At 36.2% G+C, this 19794-nt stretch overlaps 1 protein-coding gene across 1 annotated transcript in view; it reads left to right on the top strand.

The window, feature by feature from the left end:
• KIAA1107 (KIAA1107 ortholog) overlaps positions 1 to 19794 on the top strand; it is a 104610-nt gene that overhangs the window by 57104 nt on the left and 27712 nt on the right. The window contains exons 5-7 of the mRNA XM_029945803.1: positions 5069 to 5158; positions 14444 to 14524; positions 15751 to 15847. Coding sequence (XP_029801663.1) covers positions 5069 to 5158; positions 14444 to 14524; positions 15751 to 15847 — 268 coding nt within the window. The remainder of the gene's footprint in view (positions 1 to 5068; positions 5159 to 14443; positions 14525 to 15750; positions 15848 to 19794) is intronic.

The following is a 19794-nucleotide window of genomic DNA, read 5'->3' as shown; positions in this document are numbered from 1 at the left end:
TTCTTTTTTCTCTCCCCTGTTCAGGTTGATTGCTTTCCATTACTCTGTCCTCCTGGTCTCTATCCTTTCTGTTTTCCCTAGTCTACCTTATTTTCTTTAATATACTTTTACTTTTAGTTATTGAGTTTTTCATTTGTGATTGGTCCTTTTTTATGTTTCCTATCTCTTTGTTGAGAGTCTCACTGAGGTCTTCTACTCTTTTCTCAAACCCAGTGAGTATCTTTATAACCATTACTTAAAATTCTCCATTTCATTTAGACCTCTTGTAATTTTGTCTTGTTCTTTCATTTGGGACATATTCCTCTCTCTCCGTTTTGTCTAACTCTGTCTGTCTGTTTCTGTGTAGTTGGAAAGTCATCTGCATCTCATGGTCTTGAAAGTAGTGCCTTATGAAGAGGAGATTCTGTAGTGCTCTGCAGTACAGTGCCCTATTAATCAGAACCTTACACTTCAGTGGGGTTTCCTATGTGTGTATGTGTGACCTACTGTTGTTGCTAAGCCTCTTCTGCCTCAGTCCAATTGGTTCTCTTTTCCTGTTGTGGGTAGGGATTGCTCCTTGTGTTAGTGGGCCAGTCTGAGGCCACCTTGAACTTGATTGAGTCAGACCAGGTGTTTGCCAGAGATGCTACTGCACGGAACTGTAGGGCACATTCCCTCTGTTGTCTCCTAAGAAGCTTTTTTTTTGGTGGTTGGGTCCCACACTCAGAGCCAATATCTGCCCCCAGCCCACTGCTGGGGCTGGGGTTGGACCAGTGTATGTGGTTATCTTCCCCTCTCCCTGACGGCAGGAGTCATTTTGGAGTGGTGCTGGCCCCTTATAGGGCTGTTTGTACATTACCAGGCCTATGACACTGCTTTGGATGATCTCCTGCCAAGGGCATATTGTAAAGGGCGTGTTCGCGGGAGAACATGGAAGTGGGATGCTCTTTGTCAGGAAGGTCTGAGCTAGTCTGCTGCAGGAGGGAACCTGCAGCTGCCTAGGAAAACACCTATCCAGGCTGGGATGAAGGAGATAGGTCCCCAGGAGAATTTAGGGGGTGGGACACGCTGTTAACAAGCTAGGTAGAGAGTGTACATGCTTCGCTGGTTCTCACAGGTGTCCGTATATGTAGGCTACGGGGTCAGAGGAGAATGGTGCCTACCAACTCTTTTAGAAGTCTCCCAATGATCACTGCCCCTCCAGCATATACTCTGAGCTTAATAAATAAATCTCCTCCTGTATACTCCAGGTGTCCTTGTAACTGGTGCCTCTATGCTGTATCTCAGCAGGGTTGTTTGTTGTGTATTCTCTGTAAGGGCAGGGATTCTGTGTTCCTGGCTCTTGCAGAGCTGAGTCTAAATTTTAGAGTTCCAGGTGGTAAGCCCCACTGATTGTTAGGCCTCTCTGATATTTAAAGCCAAGTTTTATGGGGATTGGCTTCTCTGTGCAGGCTCCCCCTTACCTGGGTGTCTGGTGTGGGGGCCTGCCCTTCTCTGCAATGGTGTCCCTCCCACTGCAGACAATTCCACTGATCTCTTTGGCTCCTGACAGCGTCTCTGCCATTCCTACCCTTTCAGTGTGGCCTCTTCTCTTCCTTTAGCTGTGGAGAAACTATACTGCCAGTCTTTGTATCATTTCTGAGATATTACACTGATGTGAGTATTATTACCTAGTTGTATCCATGGAATGAGGTGAACATAGAAGCCTAGTATAATGCCATGAAGTCCTGATGAGTTGTTACTAATGCATAAACCTGTGGAACTCCCAGCACAACCAAGATAGAGAATTTTCATCCCCTGAAAGTTCTCCCGTGTCCATTTACCTCCCCTCTCCCCTGCCCTACAAATTGAGTTTCGTATGCTTATTTGCCATGTGTATATCTTCTTTGGTGCCTTTGTGTTCATATATTTTGCTCATTTTTAAATTGAGTTCTTTTCCTGTTTTTGTGTTTTTTAAATCACAGGTTGTTTTATCTTAGAATTTCATGTAAATGAACTCAGACATACTATGTCTGGCTTCATTTGCTCAGTATGATGTTTTTGAGCTTTATCCTTGAATATTATGCATATCAAAATATTATTCAGTTTTTATTGGTAACAGTATTGCAGTATATATGAATATGCCATGATTGGTTCTTTCTCCTGTTTTTGGATATGTTGATTTAGCTTTTACTATAAGAAAGGTGGTTTTTCTGTGCAAGTCTTTGTGTAAATATATATTTTAATTTCTCTTGGGTAAATTCCTAGGGATAAGTGCTGGATTTTATGGTAAGTGAGTGTTAACTTTTTGTGAAATTGACAAACATTTCTTCAAAAAGCTTGTGCCATTTTACTGCATGTTCCACATCTTCACCACCACTTGACATTTGTCAGTCTTTAATTTTTGCCACTCCAGTAAATGTATAGTGGTATCACATTGTGGTTTTATTTTGCATTCTCCTAATCAGTACATTGACTATCTTTTCATAAGCTTATTGGCCGTTTGCATATCTTGTGATTTTTCTGGTCATCTTTCGCCCATTTTTTTAAAGCACTCTTAAACTGATTTGGCACAAATTGTAATATAAGTAAACTATTGAGAAACAAATATGTATCTTCCCCCCTTAAAATAAATCATGTCCTGTTCTGACCATAGCTTTTTCAGTCCTAATCTAATGCTCAAAAGTTGATGTGATATCTTACTGTACAACTGGCCATAACTTGTTTTTTGAAGGAAGTTTGCTTCTGTCAATTTGACTATTATCTGATAAGTTCTTTGTGTATGCCCATTTTTAAAAGACTGAAGTTTTTAATTTTGTTAAATTTATATTTTTTATGTTTTTTTAAAAAACTAGTTCATGCTTTTTATTGCCTTCAGAAATCTTTGCCTACCCCAAAGTTACAAAGATTTCATCTTTTTTCTTCTAGAGATTTTATAGCATTAGCATTTATATTTGGGTTTTGGTTTATATTGAGTTGGTTTTTGTGTATGGTGTGAGGTTAACTGTTGAGGTTCATTTCTTTCCCTGCAAGTCTCCAATTCCAGTACCTTTTCTTTATAACCCTGTCCTTTCCCCCATCAAATTACCTTAACACGTTTGTTGAAAAGCAGTTGGTCATATAGGTGTGGTCTGTTTTTGGATTTTCAGTTCTGTTGCAGTAATCTGTGTATCTATCCCTACATCAATAGCATATTATCTTGATTACTGTCACTTTATAGTAAGTCTGAAAATCATGTCTTTCAACTTTTTTCTTCTTTCTGATGCTTATTTGGCTATTGTAGTGCCTTTGTATTTCCATATACCTTTTAAAATCAACTTATCAATTGCCACTTTAAAAACTTGGTCAAGATTGTTTTGAAATCTAGAAATTAATTTAGGCAAAATGAATGTGTTAATAATTCTGGGTCTTCAAATTATGAGCACAGTTAGCCCTCTCTTAGATCTTTTAAAATTTATTTCAGCAATGTTTTATAGCTTTTAATTTGGAAGCCTTGCACTTTTTTATTAATTTTTTTCCTATTGACCTCTTTTGATAATAGGGTATATGAAGTTTTTTCCCTTCATTTTCTAGTTCACTATTACACCTGATTATTTTTTGATGATTGCTAGAAATTTTATTGAATATTAATAGAAATAATTTGACCCACCATGTGATGTTATTTTAACGAAGACTGGATTTCCTTCTGCTTCTGGCCAGATATGTGAGGCTAGCTGTAGATCACATTAATCCAGTTAGGAATTGAGCAGATTCAAAGTCAAAGGACTTAAGTGCTAATAAGGGCTTTTCTATTTCCTGTTCATTTTCATTTAGGGTATAGCCCTTCAGAATCCAACTGAAATTTTGGAGTATCCACTAAAGCCTCCCCTCTTTGATTGACCCGAATATCAATTTGTATGCCTCCAAGCTTATAAAGACTGTCAAAAGCTGTACTCAGCTTACTTCTCAACCGTTTTTTTTCTTTCAGATTTGGCAGTCACCTCAGTGGAAAGTTACCTAAAATGCTTGGGTCATCTCTTTTGCCATCTCTCTTAAAACTTGTCTCCGGGCGCCTGGGTGGCTCAGTCAGTAAGCATCCGGCTTTGGCTCAGGTCATGATCTCACAGTTCGTGGGTTTGAACCCTGCATCAGGCTCCATGCTGACAGCTCAGAGCCGGGAGCCTGCTTCAAATTCTGTGTCTTCCTCTCTCTCTGACCCTCCCCTGCTCGCACGGTCTCTCTCTGTCTCTCAAAAAGAAATAAAGGACATAAAAAAAATTAAAAGAAAAAAACTTGTCTCAAAATCTGTGACCATGGTATCCTTCTGATGTCTTCAAATCATTCTTGCTTTCTTAAAAAAAATCTGTATCTATGTAAATGTCTATATCTATATGTGTCTTCCTTTTTTCTTAGCTATTTTCACAAGTGTTGGTCTGAGACAATCTAGTAAGCCATTGCCAGAAGTATATTTTTCTTCTTGTTCCCCTCCACTCTTCCATCTCATTCTCCATTAGAATATAACATTGTTCTCTGTAGCTCATTTATTGCTGTATTCCTAGCACTTAGTATACTGCCTAGCACAAAACAGAAGCCAATAGATATTTGTCGAATTAAAGAATGAATAATATGTTGACATGTTCTGTGAAAAGATAGAATGAAAATTCAGAAGAAAATATCTTCCCTGTCATTTCTCATACCTAAGATATAGCTGTTCTTTAGCATAATTGGGTGAGTTCTTAACTTGTACTCAGGACCTTTATAATTCTAATGCCTTTTTATTGATATTCCTTCAAAATGTTAAATAACATATTTTCTTTATCTCTCCATTTGTACGTTATTTGTTGCTCGCTTATTCATGGAAATGGTTTCAATTGTTATAAAGGTAAAGAGCTTTCAAGAGGAAAAATAAAGATAAAAAGGACATTGGAATTAATGTTCTAATTAAGTAATCAAAAATATTCAGGTATAAATATAGGTTTGTAATTTTTTTGTTATAATTCTTCCAGGGAATACAAACAAGACAAATAGCTTGTTATCATGTTTTAAGAGGTAAAGATGAAGAATTTCATAAAGAACTACATTTTGCATAACACATAAATGTTTACCTGTGTTTTTCTCCCTTTTCCTTTAGAGCCATTTTAAGTGCCAGATCCAGTTATTTTGCTGCAATGCTGAGTGGCTGTTGGGCTGAAAGCTCCCAGAAGTGTATTACTCTTCAAGGGTAAGCATAATTTTTACAAGGCAGCTCGACTGCAAATAATACTTCGTACAAAACACTTTTTATGAATCTGATTTCTTCGTATATTCAATGAAATGTTTCTCATGTTATGGAATTCAGTGAAGCACATCTTCTGAGAATGAGAGATAGTAGGGAACATTTAGTAGAGATAGCGTGTTAGTCTTCCCAGACTACTGTAACAAAATATCACTACTGAGTGGCTGAAACAACAGAAATTTATTTTCTCACAATTTGTCAAGATCAGAGTACCAGCAAGGTTTATGAGAGCTCTTACCTTGGGTTGCAGGCAGCTTGTTCTCTGTGTGAGCTTAATGGCCTTCCCGTAGTGCATGGGGACACAGGGAGGTGAAAAGAAGGTAGAGGGAGAGAGAGAGCTCTCTGGTGATTCTTCTATTTTAGCACCTCAGGGCAGGGCCCCACCTTATTATCTAATTTAACCTTAATTTCTTATAAGCCCCATCTCCAAATACAGCCACATCGTGGAGTTAGGGCTCAGTATATGAATTTGGGTAGGTAGGGAAATACAAATGTTCAGTATGTAAAAGGTAGTTTCTTCTTTTTCTTTTAAAGAATAATTTGGATAAATGTAGATTTCATTGACTTACCATAAGGCAATAGTGAGTCTACACAATTGGTGGCAGTTTATATAAACTGCCAAGATAGTTTTTAGGAGATAAACTAGTATCTTAAATGATAAAAAGGACCTTTTCTTTTTTTTAATGTTTATTCATTTTTTTAGAGAGAGACAGAGACAGAGCATGCATGGTGTAGGGGCAGAGAGAGAGGGAAACATAGAATCCAAAGCAGACTCCAGGCTCTGAGCTGTCAGCACAGGGCCCGATGTGGGGCTCTAACTTATAAACTGCGAGATTATGACCTCAGCCAAAGCTGGACGCTTAACCTACTAAGCCACCCAGGGTTCCCAAAAAGGACCCTTTTTTGGTCACAGATAATCACTGTGAGATTCTGTAGTATACAGTATGGGAGAGGGCTTTCTTAGGAAAATTGGCTGGGAGTTTTGAGGGAAACTCTCAGCCTTGCATCTTGACCAGAACCTTGGGTACGGAATAATGATAGTGGCAATTCCATGACAGTGGATGCATAGAAATTATTGATAAAATCTTAACCGTTTATTCTTAACCCTGACCTATAATCTTGGTTCTTCTTGGCTATAATCATCTGGTTCTCTTACTAACTAGAATAGACCTCCATATGCCTATCATTTTATAATTTTTCACTCTATAAGAAATGGAATTTTGAAACATGACGTGTAAGAATATATAATGTGTTTTTATTTTTTTCATATTTTATTTAATTCAAATGAAACACATGCAAAAGGATGTGTTTTCTTTTCCCATTTTCGTCTTCTAGGGCCTTTTGAAGATTATGTTTTGTTTATACTACCACAGTTTCAATATATATATCACAGTGTATTTTCCAGTCTATCTTTTGGATGTAGCTTCAGTAGCTGCCTCCATTAGTGACTTCAGTTATATATCCATGAAATCTTGTAAATTCCCTTATTGCAATTTGTTCTTTAAACTAAAAAAAAAAACAACTAATGAAATAGTAATAAAGAGAAAATAATGGAGGCTGTAAACTCACATATAATCACCAAGTTTTTACCTAATATTGCTACTAAAATGAAGGTCCTCTCTAATTTGTCTTCCACAGGCATAAAATACTTATACATGGCAGGTTTGTTTTCTTCTGTTTTTCTTGTCTCTCACTAATATAGTATTAAAATATCACATGAATTGCTTTGGTGATATTAAAAAAATAATATCTACATCTAAGTAACGCTGTTTCCCTATTTTTCTTTTTTTTTTTAATGTTTTTATGATTTTATTTATTATTAAGACAGAAACAGCATGAGTGGGGGAGGGGCGGAGAGAGAGGGAGACACAGAATCTGAAGCAGGCTTCAGGCTCTGAGCTGTCAGCACAGAGCCCGACGCGGGGCTCGAACCCACAAACCGTGAGATCAGACTGTAATACCCAAGTTTCCAATATCTTCCCCCAAACCAGAAACCACCGGGGAGACCCAGTCACGCATGCAAAAGCAAAGGGCTTTATTATTACGAGCTTATAGGCTGGGGCTCACACACTTCCCCAGCGCAGCAGATCCGTGCTGAGAGCCCCCTGTTTCCCTATTTTTCATTTGAGCTGCTCTTTTAATTTTTTAAAAAAATTTTAATTGAGATATAATTGATAAAAAATTAGTTTTAGTTGTACAATATAATGATTTGATGTACGTATGTATTACAACGTGATTACCTCAGTCAGTGTAGTTGATATCTGTCACCTCACATAGTTACACATATTTTTCTTGTGATGAGAAATATTAAGATATACTCTCTTAGCAACTTTCATATGTACAGTGTAGTATTGTTAACTGTAGTCACCATGCTGTAAATTATATTCCAAGCATTTATTTATTTCATAACTAGAAGCTTGTACTTCCTGACCACCTTCACCCATTTCATCCACCCTCCTTCCCGCTGCCTCTGACAACCAAGTAGTTTCTGATTATGGAAGGTTTTAGATGCCAAGCTGAAGAGTTTATTATCCTGGGTAAAAGAGATGTATAGATGGAGCAGTTGGTGAAATTCTATTATCACTATTGAAAAACAGGCTGAAACATGTGTGTATCCTACTAATACGATCTCTTCCTTTATGATGAATTTAAAATATCTGCTGAATCAGTAGTGCTAGTAGAGGCTAGAGTCTTTCTAAGTGTGCCAATCCTAGGGATAATTATATTGGTGTAATTTTGGAAACTTTTAGATGTTTTAGACATCATTTAAAAAAAACTGCCAATCCACTCTCCTTAGAAATGAATTCAAAAGAAATTTAAATGGAGAGGTAACACTAGTTTGAATCAGAATGCAACTTTTGACATTAAAAATCATATGATTCTATGTAGTGAGATAAAAGTCAAAAGAAGAGTGTGATTATGAGATCTCATTCTGCAGCAGGGAAAACTAATTTACAGAAAGCACATGTCTCATTTTTTCCTAGAAGAAATCTTAGTTCCTTGTAGGTTTAGTGACAGTTTTTACTATCTGATATCTATTATGTAGCTCTTTCTTCCTTTCTCCAAATAGATTGGGTCCTCAGGAGTAATAGTAATGCCATGTTTTTTCTGGGCTTCCACATTTACCATGCCCTTTGGTTTTTAGAATCAGTCTTTGAGAGAGCAAGTGAATTCATATATTGCAGATGAGTAAAAACAAGATCAGTTAAGTTAAATGTCTTCCTGGAGTCACCTGGTAAATAAGCGCTTATGTTGAATATAAATCACATGGATTTTGATAATTAATTCAGTGTCCATTCCAGCACAGTCATTAAAGAATTTAAAAGTTTCTTGTTGGCATGTATTCTTGACCTGGTGTATACTCTTCTCCTCCACTACTTAAATCCTTGATTTTCAGATTTTATCCCATAGGACACTAAAGTTCTTGGTAGTAAGCTAGGAAGCAAACACATGGCAGGGGATTGGGATCTGAGGAGAAATCTACATGGGAAGCGCTGCCCCTTCAACCAGAACTGCTCTGCTTTTATCTCTCTTACATTGTTTAAGATGACCTCTGAGTTTAGCTATAGGAATAAAGGCAGTCCTTAATCAGCCCTCATGAGTGATCAGATTAAACATTCAAAACACATAGGCTTTTAAAGATGAAGTTTATTAAGAGGTTAGTAGACAAGGAAGTATAGCATTAACTATTGGTCTCTACTCTCTTACCTGTAATTTTCCATCCTTGATTATGATGGATAGGATGGATGAATATTTCCTGTTAAAATATGGCCTGACTACTACTGACCAACTTTAGTAGCTTGCTCAAGGGAAAGCCAAATAGAAGTAGCCAAACTTGTTTCAGAGTTCTATCTGGCTTTCCCTTGATCAGGTTACTGAAGTTGGTGAATGGTCATCAGAGACAAATATCATATGATTTCACTTATATGTGGAATCTAAAAAGCAAAACAAATGAATAAAACAAAAGGCAGAAACGGACCCATAAATACAGAGAACTGATGACTGACAGAGGGGGAATATGTGGGGGGTGGGCAAAATGGGTGAAGGGGAGTGGGAGATACAGGCTTCCAGTTATAGAAAGAATAAGTCACAGGAATAAAAGGTACAGCATGGGGAGTACAGTCAATGGTATTATAGTAGTGTTGCATGATAACTACACTTGAGGTGAGCATAGCATGACATATACAGTTATTGAATCACTATTTTGTATTCTTGAAACTTAAGTAACATTGTGTGTCAACTATACTAAAAAAAATGTCATTGAAATAAAAAGTATGTTGTAGTAGTGACAATAATGATTAGGCTCACTCGTGACCCTTACAGTATTTTCCTATCACTTTTGTTGTGGTAAGCAAGGCTCTGTTCCTCACTGATTCACCTTTCCTGTAGCTACTAGATCAGCCAGTGGTGACTCACTGCTGGAAATCTCACATTGGAAATAAGGATACATTTCTTTTTGGCTAACTGTTTTATCTCGTTTGTTAAAGCAAGCTTTTCTAAAACTAAAATGAAGTTTCTCCTGATAGATATTGGGTTTTATCCATATCCTTTATTATCATCACACAATACATCTTGCTTTTCCATCTTGTATCATGTATCAAGTTGACTGTGTCAAATTACTACCTAAAATGATGTTAGTATCTATCATAGGATATAAAACTATAGGAAGGCTAAAAGGTATTTAGAAACTTCACTTTTTAAAAAAACCACACCTCTAAAATTTTTTTATATTATAATAGAGTAATCTACAAAACAAATTCTTTTTTCACATTAGCTTGTGTTTTGTACTTTGGTAGATGTTTGCATGGGTAATGTAGTACAGTAAAAAGATGATGGACTTTGGTGTCATCAGGCAGTTCAGTGTCCAGTCCTAACTTGTTATATGATTTTATCTTCTCTGAGTTTCCTGAAGTTGTTGAAAGGATTAAATGAGATATAGTGCTTGGTATGTAATATATAGTGCTTATTAATATTGGTCTTTTCTTTTTTCCCTTGATTAGATTGTTCTCATTTTTTAGAGAGAAATGGGTTCAAGCAAGGGCCATTACCAATACCAGGACAGCAATGCTTGCTTTTGCTTGATTAGCAGGCATTTTTGGAACTGTGCCACTGTTGTATGTCTGCAGAATGTTTTCTGCAATAGATTAGAATGAAATCCTGTCTGTCCTCACATAAAAGAATTACAGTTTTTAATGAGTTGGTAACTTAGAGACTTATAATGCACATGCTATTTTTCAAGAGGGACAGCCTTCAGTAAACTGAGGTAGGAATAGTAGAGTCCTGTAATCATGGCTCTACCTGTGCCCCAATGTTGAGAGGTGGAAGGAAGCTCTCCAGTTTTCACGGGCAAAGAGGAAAATTTTCCACATCCTATACTGGAAATTGAACCACAGCCAGTATCTATAACTGCACATATTTCCATTTTTATATAAATAGAAGTCTTCTATTGGTAGCTTGGGGCTTTGGAACATAAATCTGGATTTTTCTCATCTCCCTTGAGAGATTCCTGGGATTACACTAAATTTTCAGAATGATCTTTTGAAATATAAATTAGATATATGTATATCTCTTCTGACTAAAATTGCTCAGTGCTGCCTTATCACAGTGAAAATTAAACTAAAACCTTTACCACAAACATACAAGACCTTGTATGATCTGGGCCCTGGGTTTTTCCAGACTATCCCACCTGAAGTAACTATAGCCCAACTGTCGCATTACCCTCTTTTATATTATGTTGTTGTGTTGTTTGCATGGCACTTTTCACTATTAAAAGTATGTTCTTTATATATATTGTTTACATATTTACTGTCCATGTCCTCTCTCTAGAATGAAAGCTTCTTGTATCCTCAAGGTCTAGAGTAGAGCCTATTATTCAATAAGTAATTGAATGTGAATGAATGAACAAATGAATGAGTCCCTGTGTTACCTTAGTCCACACACAGGACCCTGAAACTTTAGGAAGCACACATAAAGCACAGAGATTTTAGTAGACTAGGTACATGTTTATTCTCTGATCTTAGAGCTCTGTCTTCTCATAGGTCTTTCTTCCCTGAATGTATGTAATGTTTTCGTCTCCTAAAAGCTTTAATTCTGATTACATTTACACAGGGATAGTGGTTTCAATCTTTCCATTTAAACTGTGGGCTATCGAAGTGATTTGCTGGCTTTCTAGGTCATTTGATCATGTTTTTATAAATACAAAATACAATTGAGTTACAACACTGTAATGAGAATGCAGTTTAGTAAAACATCTGTTAAACTGAGGGAAAATGTTTTCTTCCTGTTTTTATAACCATATATTTTATTTCTTTCTTTATTTTTACTGTTTTTATTTCTTTTAGAGAGAGAGAGAGAGAGAGAGACAGCATGAGCAGGGGAGGGTCAGAGAGAGAGAGGGAGGCACAGAATCTCAAGACCGGCTCCAGGCTCTGAGCTAGCTGTCAGCACAGAGCCTGATGCAGGGCTCGAACCCACGAACTGTGAGATCATGACCTGAGCTGAAGCCAGATGCTTAACCAACTGAGTCACCCAGGCGCCCCAACCATATATTGATATATAGGCCCAAATGTCTGGTGTTGCTATTTAGTTTAATAAAACTATTGTTTTTATTTAGTCATTATTATCTTTTGTTTAAAAAGTCAGGTCTGGAAAGAAACTATTGTTTAACCGTAAATGACTAATCCTTGTTAACAGTAAGAAGAATGGCTTTTGAAAATTTGATGGGAAGTGCTCGGAATAGTATACATTCTAGTAATCATGCTTGTGTTTTAGATTAGCAGACTGCAGATAATACGGCATGATTATTCTGAGATCAAATGTTACTATATCCATAGTATATATGGATTTAACTTTTTTCCTAAGTATTAAAGATGTGGAGTTTTTGAATCACCAGAAACTAGTACTTAACCATAGTAGGGGGCCAGTAAATATGTATTAAATGAATTTAAAAATACTTCTATATTTTCAATTCCATATTCTTCTGAAGGGTTAGGGCAATGCTGTAAGTGCCCTAGTAAGCCATTCATTAAACATTTTTCAAACATGTCTTGAGCATATATTGTGTAAGACCATAGAATCAAACACCTTTCTGAGTCCTACCCTGCGGAACTCCATTTCTTTTCTTCTCTCTTTCCTTTTTTTCTTGCTTTTAGCATATATTAGATACTATGCTTAACAAACTGTGAGAGTCTTACCAGCTCTGTTCCCACTCTGATTCCACTACAGAGCTCCAGTATTGTGTGGGGGAAGAAAATTGTTCTCATCCTGGGGTATTGAATCAATGCGACATTTGGTTGCTACTGGAACTACCAGGATAAATAAAATAAAGCCTGCCCTAACAAGACAGTCTAGAAGGAGAAACAAATGTATAAACAAAATCACAAGTCGGTCTGATAAATGTGATAATGGAAGTATATAGTATAGTATACTGCTTAAGAACCCAGGCTTTGGAGTCATTCAGCCTGGATTTAAATGACAGTGTGTCACTGGCCATTTGGCCTTGGGCAACTTACTTGATTCCATTTTTTCATTTATAAAATAAGACTAATAATAGTATCTACTGTTGAGTTGTTATGAGGATTAAATGAGCTAAGGGCACTCAAAATGCTTATTAGCTCAGTGTCTGGCTCATAAGTGCTCAATGAATGTTAGTTATTACTATGTTTACCATTCAGTTATTTTTCTTCCTTGGGAAGATTAAGAAAACAATCAGAGATAAAGAGCCATGTGTCTGGTGTCTGAAAAATGAAATAGGTAGAGAGGGAGAGCATTTTAAACAGAGTGAACAGATGTACTAAGACATAGATGTATAAGGAATTATAAGTAGTTCAGGTATAGGAAATGTTATTTCCTAGTTATTTATCTTGGAACCACTGCTAGAGAGGGAGAACTAGAGGTCAGATGATAAAGAACATTATACACCAGTCTAAGGAATTTGAACTTTTTTTCTTTGGGCAATGGAGAATTGTTGAAAGGTTTTCACTCTAATAGCAGCAGGTGGGAAATGGGATGCAAAGAGATTATTTCAGGTAGAAAACTCACATGAAAGAGAAGATACAGTCATAGTACAGATAAAAGAAAAAATTTCTCCTCTCCCAGAGCAGTAAGAGGAGAAATAGACAGCAGAGGAAAAATTCAAAAAATTTTTGAAGGTATAAGTGATGGGTTATAATGAGGAAGAGGATTAAGATGAATCTCATGCTCTAATTTAGGTAGCTACCTGATAATCTAGATGCTGAGAGGTTTTTGGAAATGTAATAAATAATGTACTTCTTCCTGTTCAAAATAATATGAAAGAATCAGCAGATGAAGTAAGAAAACATTTTCTTTATTATTGATAAAAACTCTTCAAGCAGAAAAATGTGTGTTAAGGTAAGAGCCAAAGTTGACTTCCCTACTGTGTCTCCTTTATGACAACGCACCTGAAAGAAAGTCTGAAATTGGATAGCAGATGCATTTTTTCCCAGTCCCATCTTCAAACTCGTTCAGCAGAGAAGAAAGGAAAAAAAGAAATCACATTACCTCTTGGGTTCCTCCAGACCATTGACCAACAGTTGTTGTACATGAACCAAATGCAAGAAGCCCTGTTAACAGTGCTATGAACAAAACAGGAACAGCAGAAAAAAGACTGAATCTAGGGTGCTAGGAGAGGTAGGGAAGAGGAAGGAGGCCGTGAACTCGTTTGAGATCCAGTAGTCAGTAGGACATGAAAGTTACCACTCCAGACTACTTCTTTAGGTCGTATCTTTTCATCTGTGTAATGAGGATGTTGGTCAGGCTAGAGGTTCTGGATAGGTATTATAAATTAAGAAGTCTGTGCAACAAGAATATTTTTAGTGAATAGAGTTGTTCATCAGAGACTTTAAGAAGACTAGAGGCCATTTGTTAGGCTGAGGAAAGGATTTCCTAATAAGCCAGATGTTGGACTGTGACCTCTCAGATCCCTTCTAACTCTAAAAATTCATTATAGAAGATGCTGAACAAATAATCAATGATTTGAATAACATACTAATAATATTTTATAACTTATATAAAAATCTATAGCTGTAGTTATCTTTCATTTTAAATTAATGGAATAACTGCATGGATGTTATTTGAAGAATATATTCTTCAGATAAAAGTGAAATTAAACTTTATCTTAGCTAAAATTTTATGAGAAATAGAATATATCATTGATATCAGTTATACCTTAATTATTTCTGAATTTGAATTTGTTTTTCTCTTATATTTCAGTATAAACCATGTAGAAATAAATGTTATGATGCATTTTATATATGGAGGAACTTTGGACTTTCCAGACAAAGCTAATGTTGGGTATGTATTATTTTTTAATCATTGTAAATATAAAAGTATTAATACTTTGTCTGCTTTATTGAGCTTTGTTTTAAAGTGTCAATGAAATAGAAGCTTCACCTTCATTATTTTGCTATATTATGTGTATTTGGAGAGTATCTAAAAATAAGAAGTCGCCTTATTTAGAAGAAAAGATGATCTAGCAACTCATAGTAATAAAATTAAGAAAAGTCTTCATTTGACTCAAATTGTTTTAGAAAGCCCTTAGATTTGTTTTGGAAAATAAAAGTTTTATAAAGTAAAATAGAATCTTTATCAAATTTTGAACAATTATTTTATTATTTTGTTTTCAAATTTTAGGATTATTATTTTAAACAGCAAAAGAAAATGAAAAAGAAAAACCTTAACATTACTTTAAGAATATAGACATCCTAAAGAACAACAGTGGTTCTTAAGTGCTCTTTAGTGAAATGCCATCTTAGCGCTGAAATCGTAGTAGAGAGTGAAATCTTCCTTGCTCTTCTAATTTTTGGATGTCTTCTTCTTTTATTGCTGTTTTAATACCAAACAAATGAAGGCTGATTTTTAATTTAAATATTCATTGGTTTTTTAAACGACAAACTGAGTAAGTGTGATTTTGGACAGAAAGTGTCTTGAGTCACAGGGATTAAGTACTGAAGCTCCCCCCCAACCCAGAAACCTATAGGAAATTTTATCATGCTCTCAAAGCTTGTAGGTTTTCTAAGTACCTAAAGTAAGTGTGCTGCTAGAAAATTCTTGCCAAATGAAAGAAGCAATGGAAACTTGTGCTGAGGCATTGGATATTGCTTTCAATCTTCGGGTCATTTGTAAGTATTTTCAATATGATAAGCATCAGTTAATTGCACTGCTCCCAAGTTTTTATTATACAGATTTGTTGCAAAGAGTTTTATAACTTTTACAGCCTTTGAAGCAACTTCCTGGACTTTGCTAAATATGTCACTGAGAATATGAGGGTAATTTAAACTTCTCCAAATTCACTTCATGTTATTCTTCTCTAACCAAGTCATGTGACAGTGCTTCCAACCTTTGACCTGTGTCCTTTTTATTATCCATAAAGGATATCTAGTATGTAGAACAAAAAGTTAGAGTTAAAATAATTCAGATTACTATTTTCTTAAATAGGCTATATATTATTAGGATATTACTGTGTATTCGTCCTTGGTTTTTCAATTGGAGAATTAACAATCTATCTATTTTTATTTTAGTCAGATACTCAATATGGCTGATATGTATGGACTAGAAGGATTAAAAGAAGTCGCAATCTATATTTTAAGAAGAGATTACTGTAATTTCTTTCAGAAGGTAATTATTGAGTCTCAGAAATCTTTTACCTACTAGATTTCTAACTCTGATAGTGAATAGTGCTATGAATCTTAAAAATATTTAGTTGGGGCACCTGGATGGCTGTCGTTTGAGCATCTGACTTCGGTTCAGGTCATGATTTCACAGTTCGTGGGTTCAAGCCCTGCATCGGGCTCCATGCAGACTACTAGCTCAGAGCCTGGAGCCTGCTTCAAATTCTGTGTCTCTTTCTCTCTCTGCTCCTCCCCTGTTCACTCTCTGTCTCTTAAAAGTAAATACATGTAAAAAAAATTTTTTTTAATTCAGTCAGTTTAATGGGAACTCTGATATGATATGCTTGCAAAGAAACAAATTCAGTTCATTTAAGTAAAATTGACATGGAGTTTATTGAAAGGATATAGGAGTATCCTTTATAATTCAAAGGTGGAATGTGCATCTGGGACTGAGTCAGAGTTTAGAACTAAGAGAAATGAAGTCAGCAACCAAAGTGATCTTCTCCCTTAACAAAATACATTTATCTGAACGTTGCCTGAGTGGCTCAGTCAATTAAGCATCCAACTCTTAACCTTGGTTCAGGTCATGATCTCACAGTTTGTGAGATCAAGCCCCACATTGGGCTCTGCCCTGACATTGCAGAGCCTGCCTGGGATTCTCTCTCTCCCTGTTTCTCTGCCCCTCCCTCCCCTTGTGTGCATGCATTCTTTCTCTCTAAATAAATAAATAAATGTAAAGAAAAAAACCCCACATTTATCACAAGTGTTTCATTGGTTCTTTGCCCTGAAAGTACGAAGAACCTTCTTCAGCTACAACTTATATAGAAGTAGGGAAGTCCTACCTAACACAAAAACATAAATTTAAATGTTATTTAAATTATTAAAATTACCTAATAAAAATCCATACAATGCATACGATTTCCTCAAGTATCCAATAAAAAGGGAATATTGATGTAAAATAATTATTTTAAGATATTTTTGTTGATTATAAAAGTAATACATGATCACTGTAGAGAATTTAGAAAATGAAAAATAAGTAAATAAAAAATAGCCTATAGTCATAGAGTAAATTCAAACAATGGAGAATGTATAAAATGGCATCTGTACAAATAGAGCCATGAACAGTTGCATATAGCACCACCTTCACTACCAGCTGGGGTTTACTGAGAAACATTAAATTCCTTAGCCACCTTTAATCAGTCATTTATTCCAGCCTCTAGAAGTAAGGAAACTAAAGAAGGAAGGCAGTCTGTGGTACCCTCAACTTAGTAGAAAGTGAAGAATTCTGATGAAAGATTTTCCTTCTCTTTCATCTGCTTCCCTCATCTTCCCAGCCAAGTGAAAGTTAGGAAGGAGATCCAAGCATATCTGAATTAAAATTAAAGATAGAAGGTATCTGCAATGAGGAGATATGTCTTATCCTTCAGTTGGACATACGCCACATCTATAAAACCAGCCCACTCTGGAGCTTCCATTAAAGAATAAAAGAAAGTGGTAAGAGATTTCTTTGGAGAGCCTGGGACTATGCCTCAGAAACTAGTGAGAGTACCCCTGAATGTGGAGACTTCTAAAGGGAGAAGCCAGGGGCGCCTGGGTGGCTCAGTCGGTTAAGCCTCCAACTTCGGCTCAGGTCAGATCTCACGTTCGTGGGTTTGAGCCCCGCATCAGGCTCTGTGCTAACAGCTAGCTCAGAGCCTGGAGCCTGCTTCCGGTTCTGTGTCTCCTTCTCTCTCTGCCCCTCACCCTCTCATGCTCTGTCTCTCTCTGTATTAAAAATAAATAAAACATTAAAAAAAAATTTTTTTTAATAAAAAGGGAGAAACCAGTACTAGTTTGTTGATTCGGGACAATAGCTATTGTCATGTATAGAAAAGAGTAGGGATGTGCCTGGCTGGCTTAGCTGGTAGAGTGTGCCACTCCTGATCTCAGTGTTGTGAATTCAAGCCCCACATTGGGTGTAGAGATTACTTAAAAGTAAAATCTGAAAGGAAGGAAAGAAGGAAGGGAGGGAGAGAAAGAAAGAAGAGAGAAAAGAAAAGAAAAAGAAAAATGAAGAAAAAAGTGTAGGGAGGCCACTCCACACCCCAGTTACACCTGGTACACAGGGAGGGAAGAGGACCTTAGTGGTTCTGTGAAGGTTAGAGGTTGCTCGTCCAGGGCCAAATGATGCTGTGTCCCACCTAGGGAAGCACTGTGTATCATGAACCACTAGAAGAATCTTTATCTACTGAGAGGCTAGGGTGACATAAAGTTGGCTCCTAAAAGACTCATCAGCAGAGGCCATCAACATCTTAATAGAGCAAACTCAGTGACACCAACCTACTTCTGTGCTGTGTCTGGTTATTTATATGGCTATCCATAGCTCTCTTCCACAGGAGTTGGACCTAGAAAATAGAGGAGCTGGAGGAGGCCAGACCATGCTCTACTCCCGATTCCGTATCTCCCCAACTATAACTGTAATCAGTGATAGGGCAGAGAAAGATCTAAGACCAGATATAAAATCAGTGTTAAAACAGTACTGTGCTGATTTCGATACCAAAAAATAAACAGAAAATACTGGAACTTGTCTTTAATGTCATGAAGGGATGGAAAAAAGGAGAAATTGACACAGCATAGTTGGCAGTACTATCTGAGAAAAAAGTTTTATGTTAGTATCTCCTCTGAACTGAGACACCCCAATAAATCAATTACATCTAACTTTTTATTTTATGTATTTATTTTCTTTTTATTATTTATTTTTAATATAATTTATTGTCAAATTGGCTTACATACAACACCCAGTGCTCATCCCATGTGTCCTCCTCAATTCCCATCATCCATTTTCCCCTCCCCTCCACCCCGTCTACCCTCAGTTTATTCTCTATATTTAAGAGTGTCTTGTAATTGGCCTCCCTCTCTGTTTGTAACTATATTTTTCCCTTTCCCTTCCCCCATGGTCTTCTGTTAAGTTTCTCAAGAGCCACATATGAGTGAAAACATATATACAATGGAATACCACTTGGCAATGAGAAAGAATGAAATCATTGCCATTTGCAGCAACATGGATGGAACTGGAAGGTATTATGCTGAGTGAAATAAGTCAGTCAGAGAGGGACAGATATCATATGTTTTCATACATGTGACATTTTAAAAATAATCTCTTTTATGGACAGTCTTTGGACCATCACCTCTAGTTTTTCATATGTTTATAAATATACATAGGTTATATGCAGCTCCTTGCATTTTACTTTCAATAATTCACTTAATTTTTAAAACACAAAAGGCATATTTGTTAACATTAAACAACAGAAAATGAAATTTTAAATAATTAATATGGTACTTCGTTGAAAATGTTTTTTACTTTTTTTACTTGCTTTAATATCTGTTGTAACAGATATTTGAGAGAATAATTTTTGGGTTTTTTTGCTTGATCTTTAAACTTTTGCTTTACATATTTTTATAATATATAGCTTTACAAATATATCTTTGAAAATATAATTTTTAACTTCTAGAGCTCAGGGGTCCCTGGGTGACTCAGTCAGTTAAGCATTCGACTTTGGCTCAGGTCATGATCTCATGGTCTGTGAGTTTGAGCCCCACATCTGGCTCTGTTCTGACAGCTCAGAGCCTGGAGCCTGTTTCAGATTCTGTGTCTCCCTCTTTCTCTGCCTCTTTCCCACTCATGTTCTGTCTCTCTCAAAAATAAATAAACATTAAAAAAATTTAACTTGTAGATCTCAATTATGTAGTTTCTTGCCAGTGGCTTACATATGGTAAGCCTACTGTAACACACTGCACAGTAATACAAATTTGGATATAAAGTAATGGGTAACTAGCCCTGGGAATTCTGACAAGCATTAGTCATTTAGTTTACCATTTTAACTTTTATACAGTTAAAATTTTTGGACTTCATTTATAGAATTACAGTGAGTTTTGCATTATATGTTTTTTAGCATTTCTTTCTTTTATTTTTTT

Source organism: Suricata suricatta, chromosome 8 (genome assembly GCF_006229205.1).
Source record: "Suricata suricatta isolate VVHF042 chromosome 8, meerkat_22Aug2017_6uvM2_HiC, whole genome shotgun sequence".
Classification (NCBI taxonomy): Eukaryota; Metazoa; Chordata; class Mammalia; order Carnivora; family Herpestidae; genus Suricata; species Suricata suricatta.
This window is presented reverse-complemented; position numbering and strand designations above follow the sequence as displayed.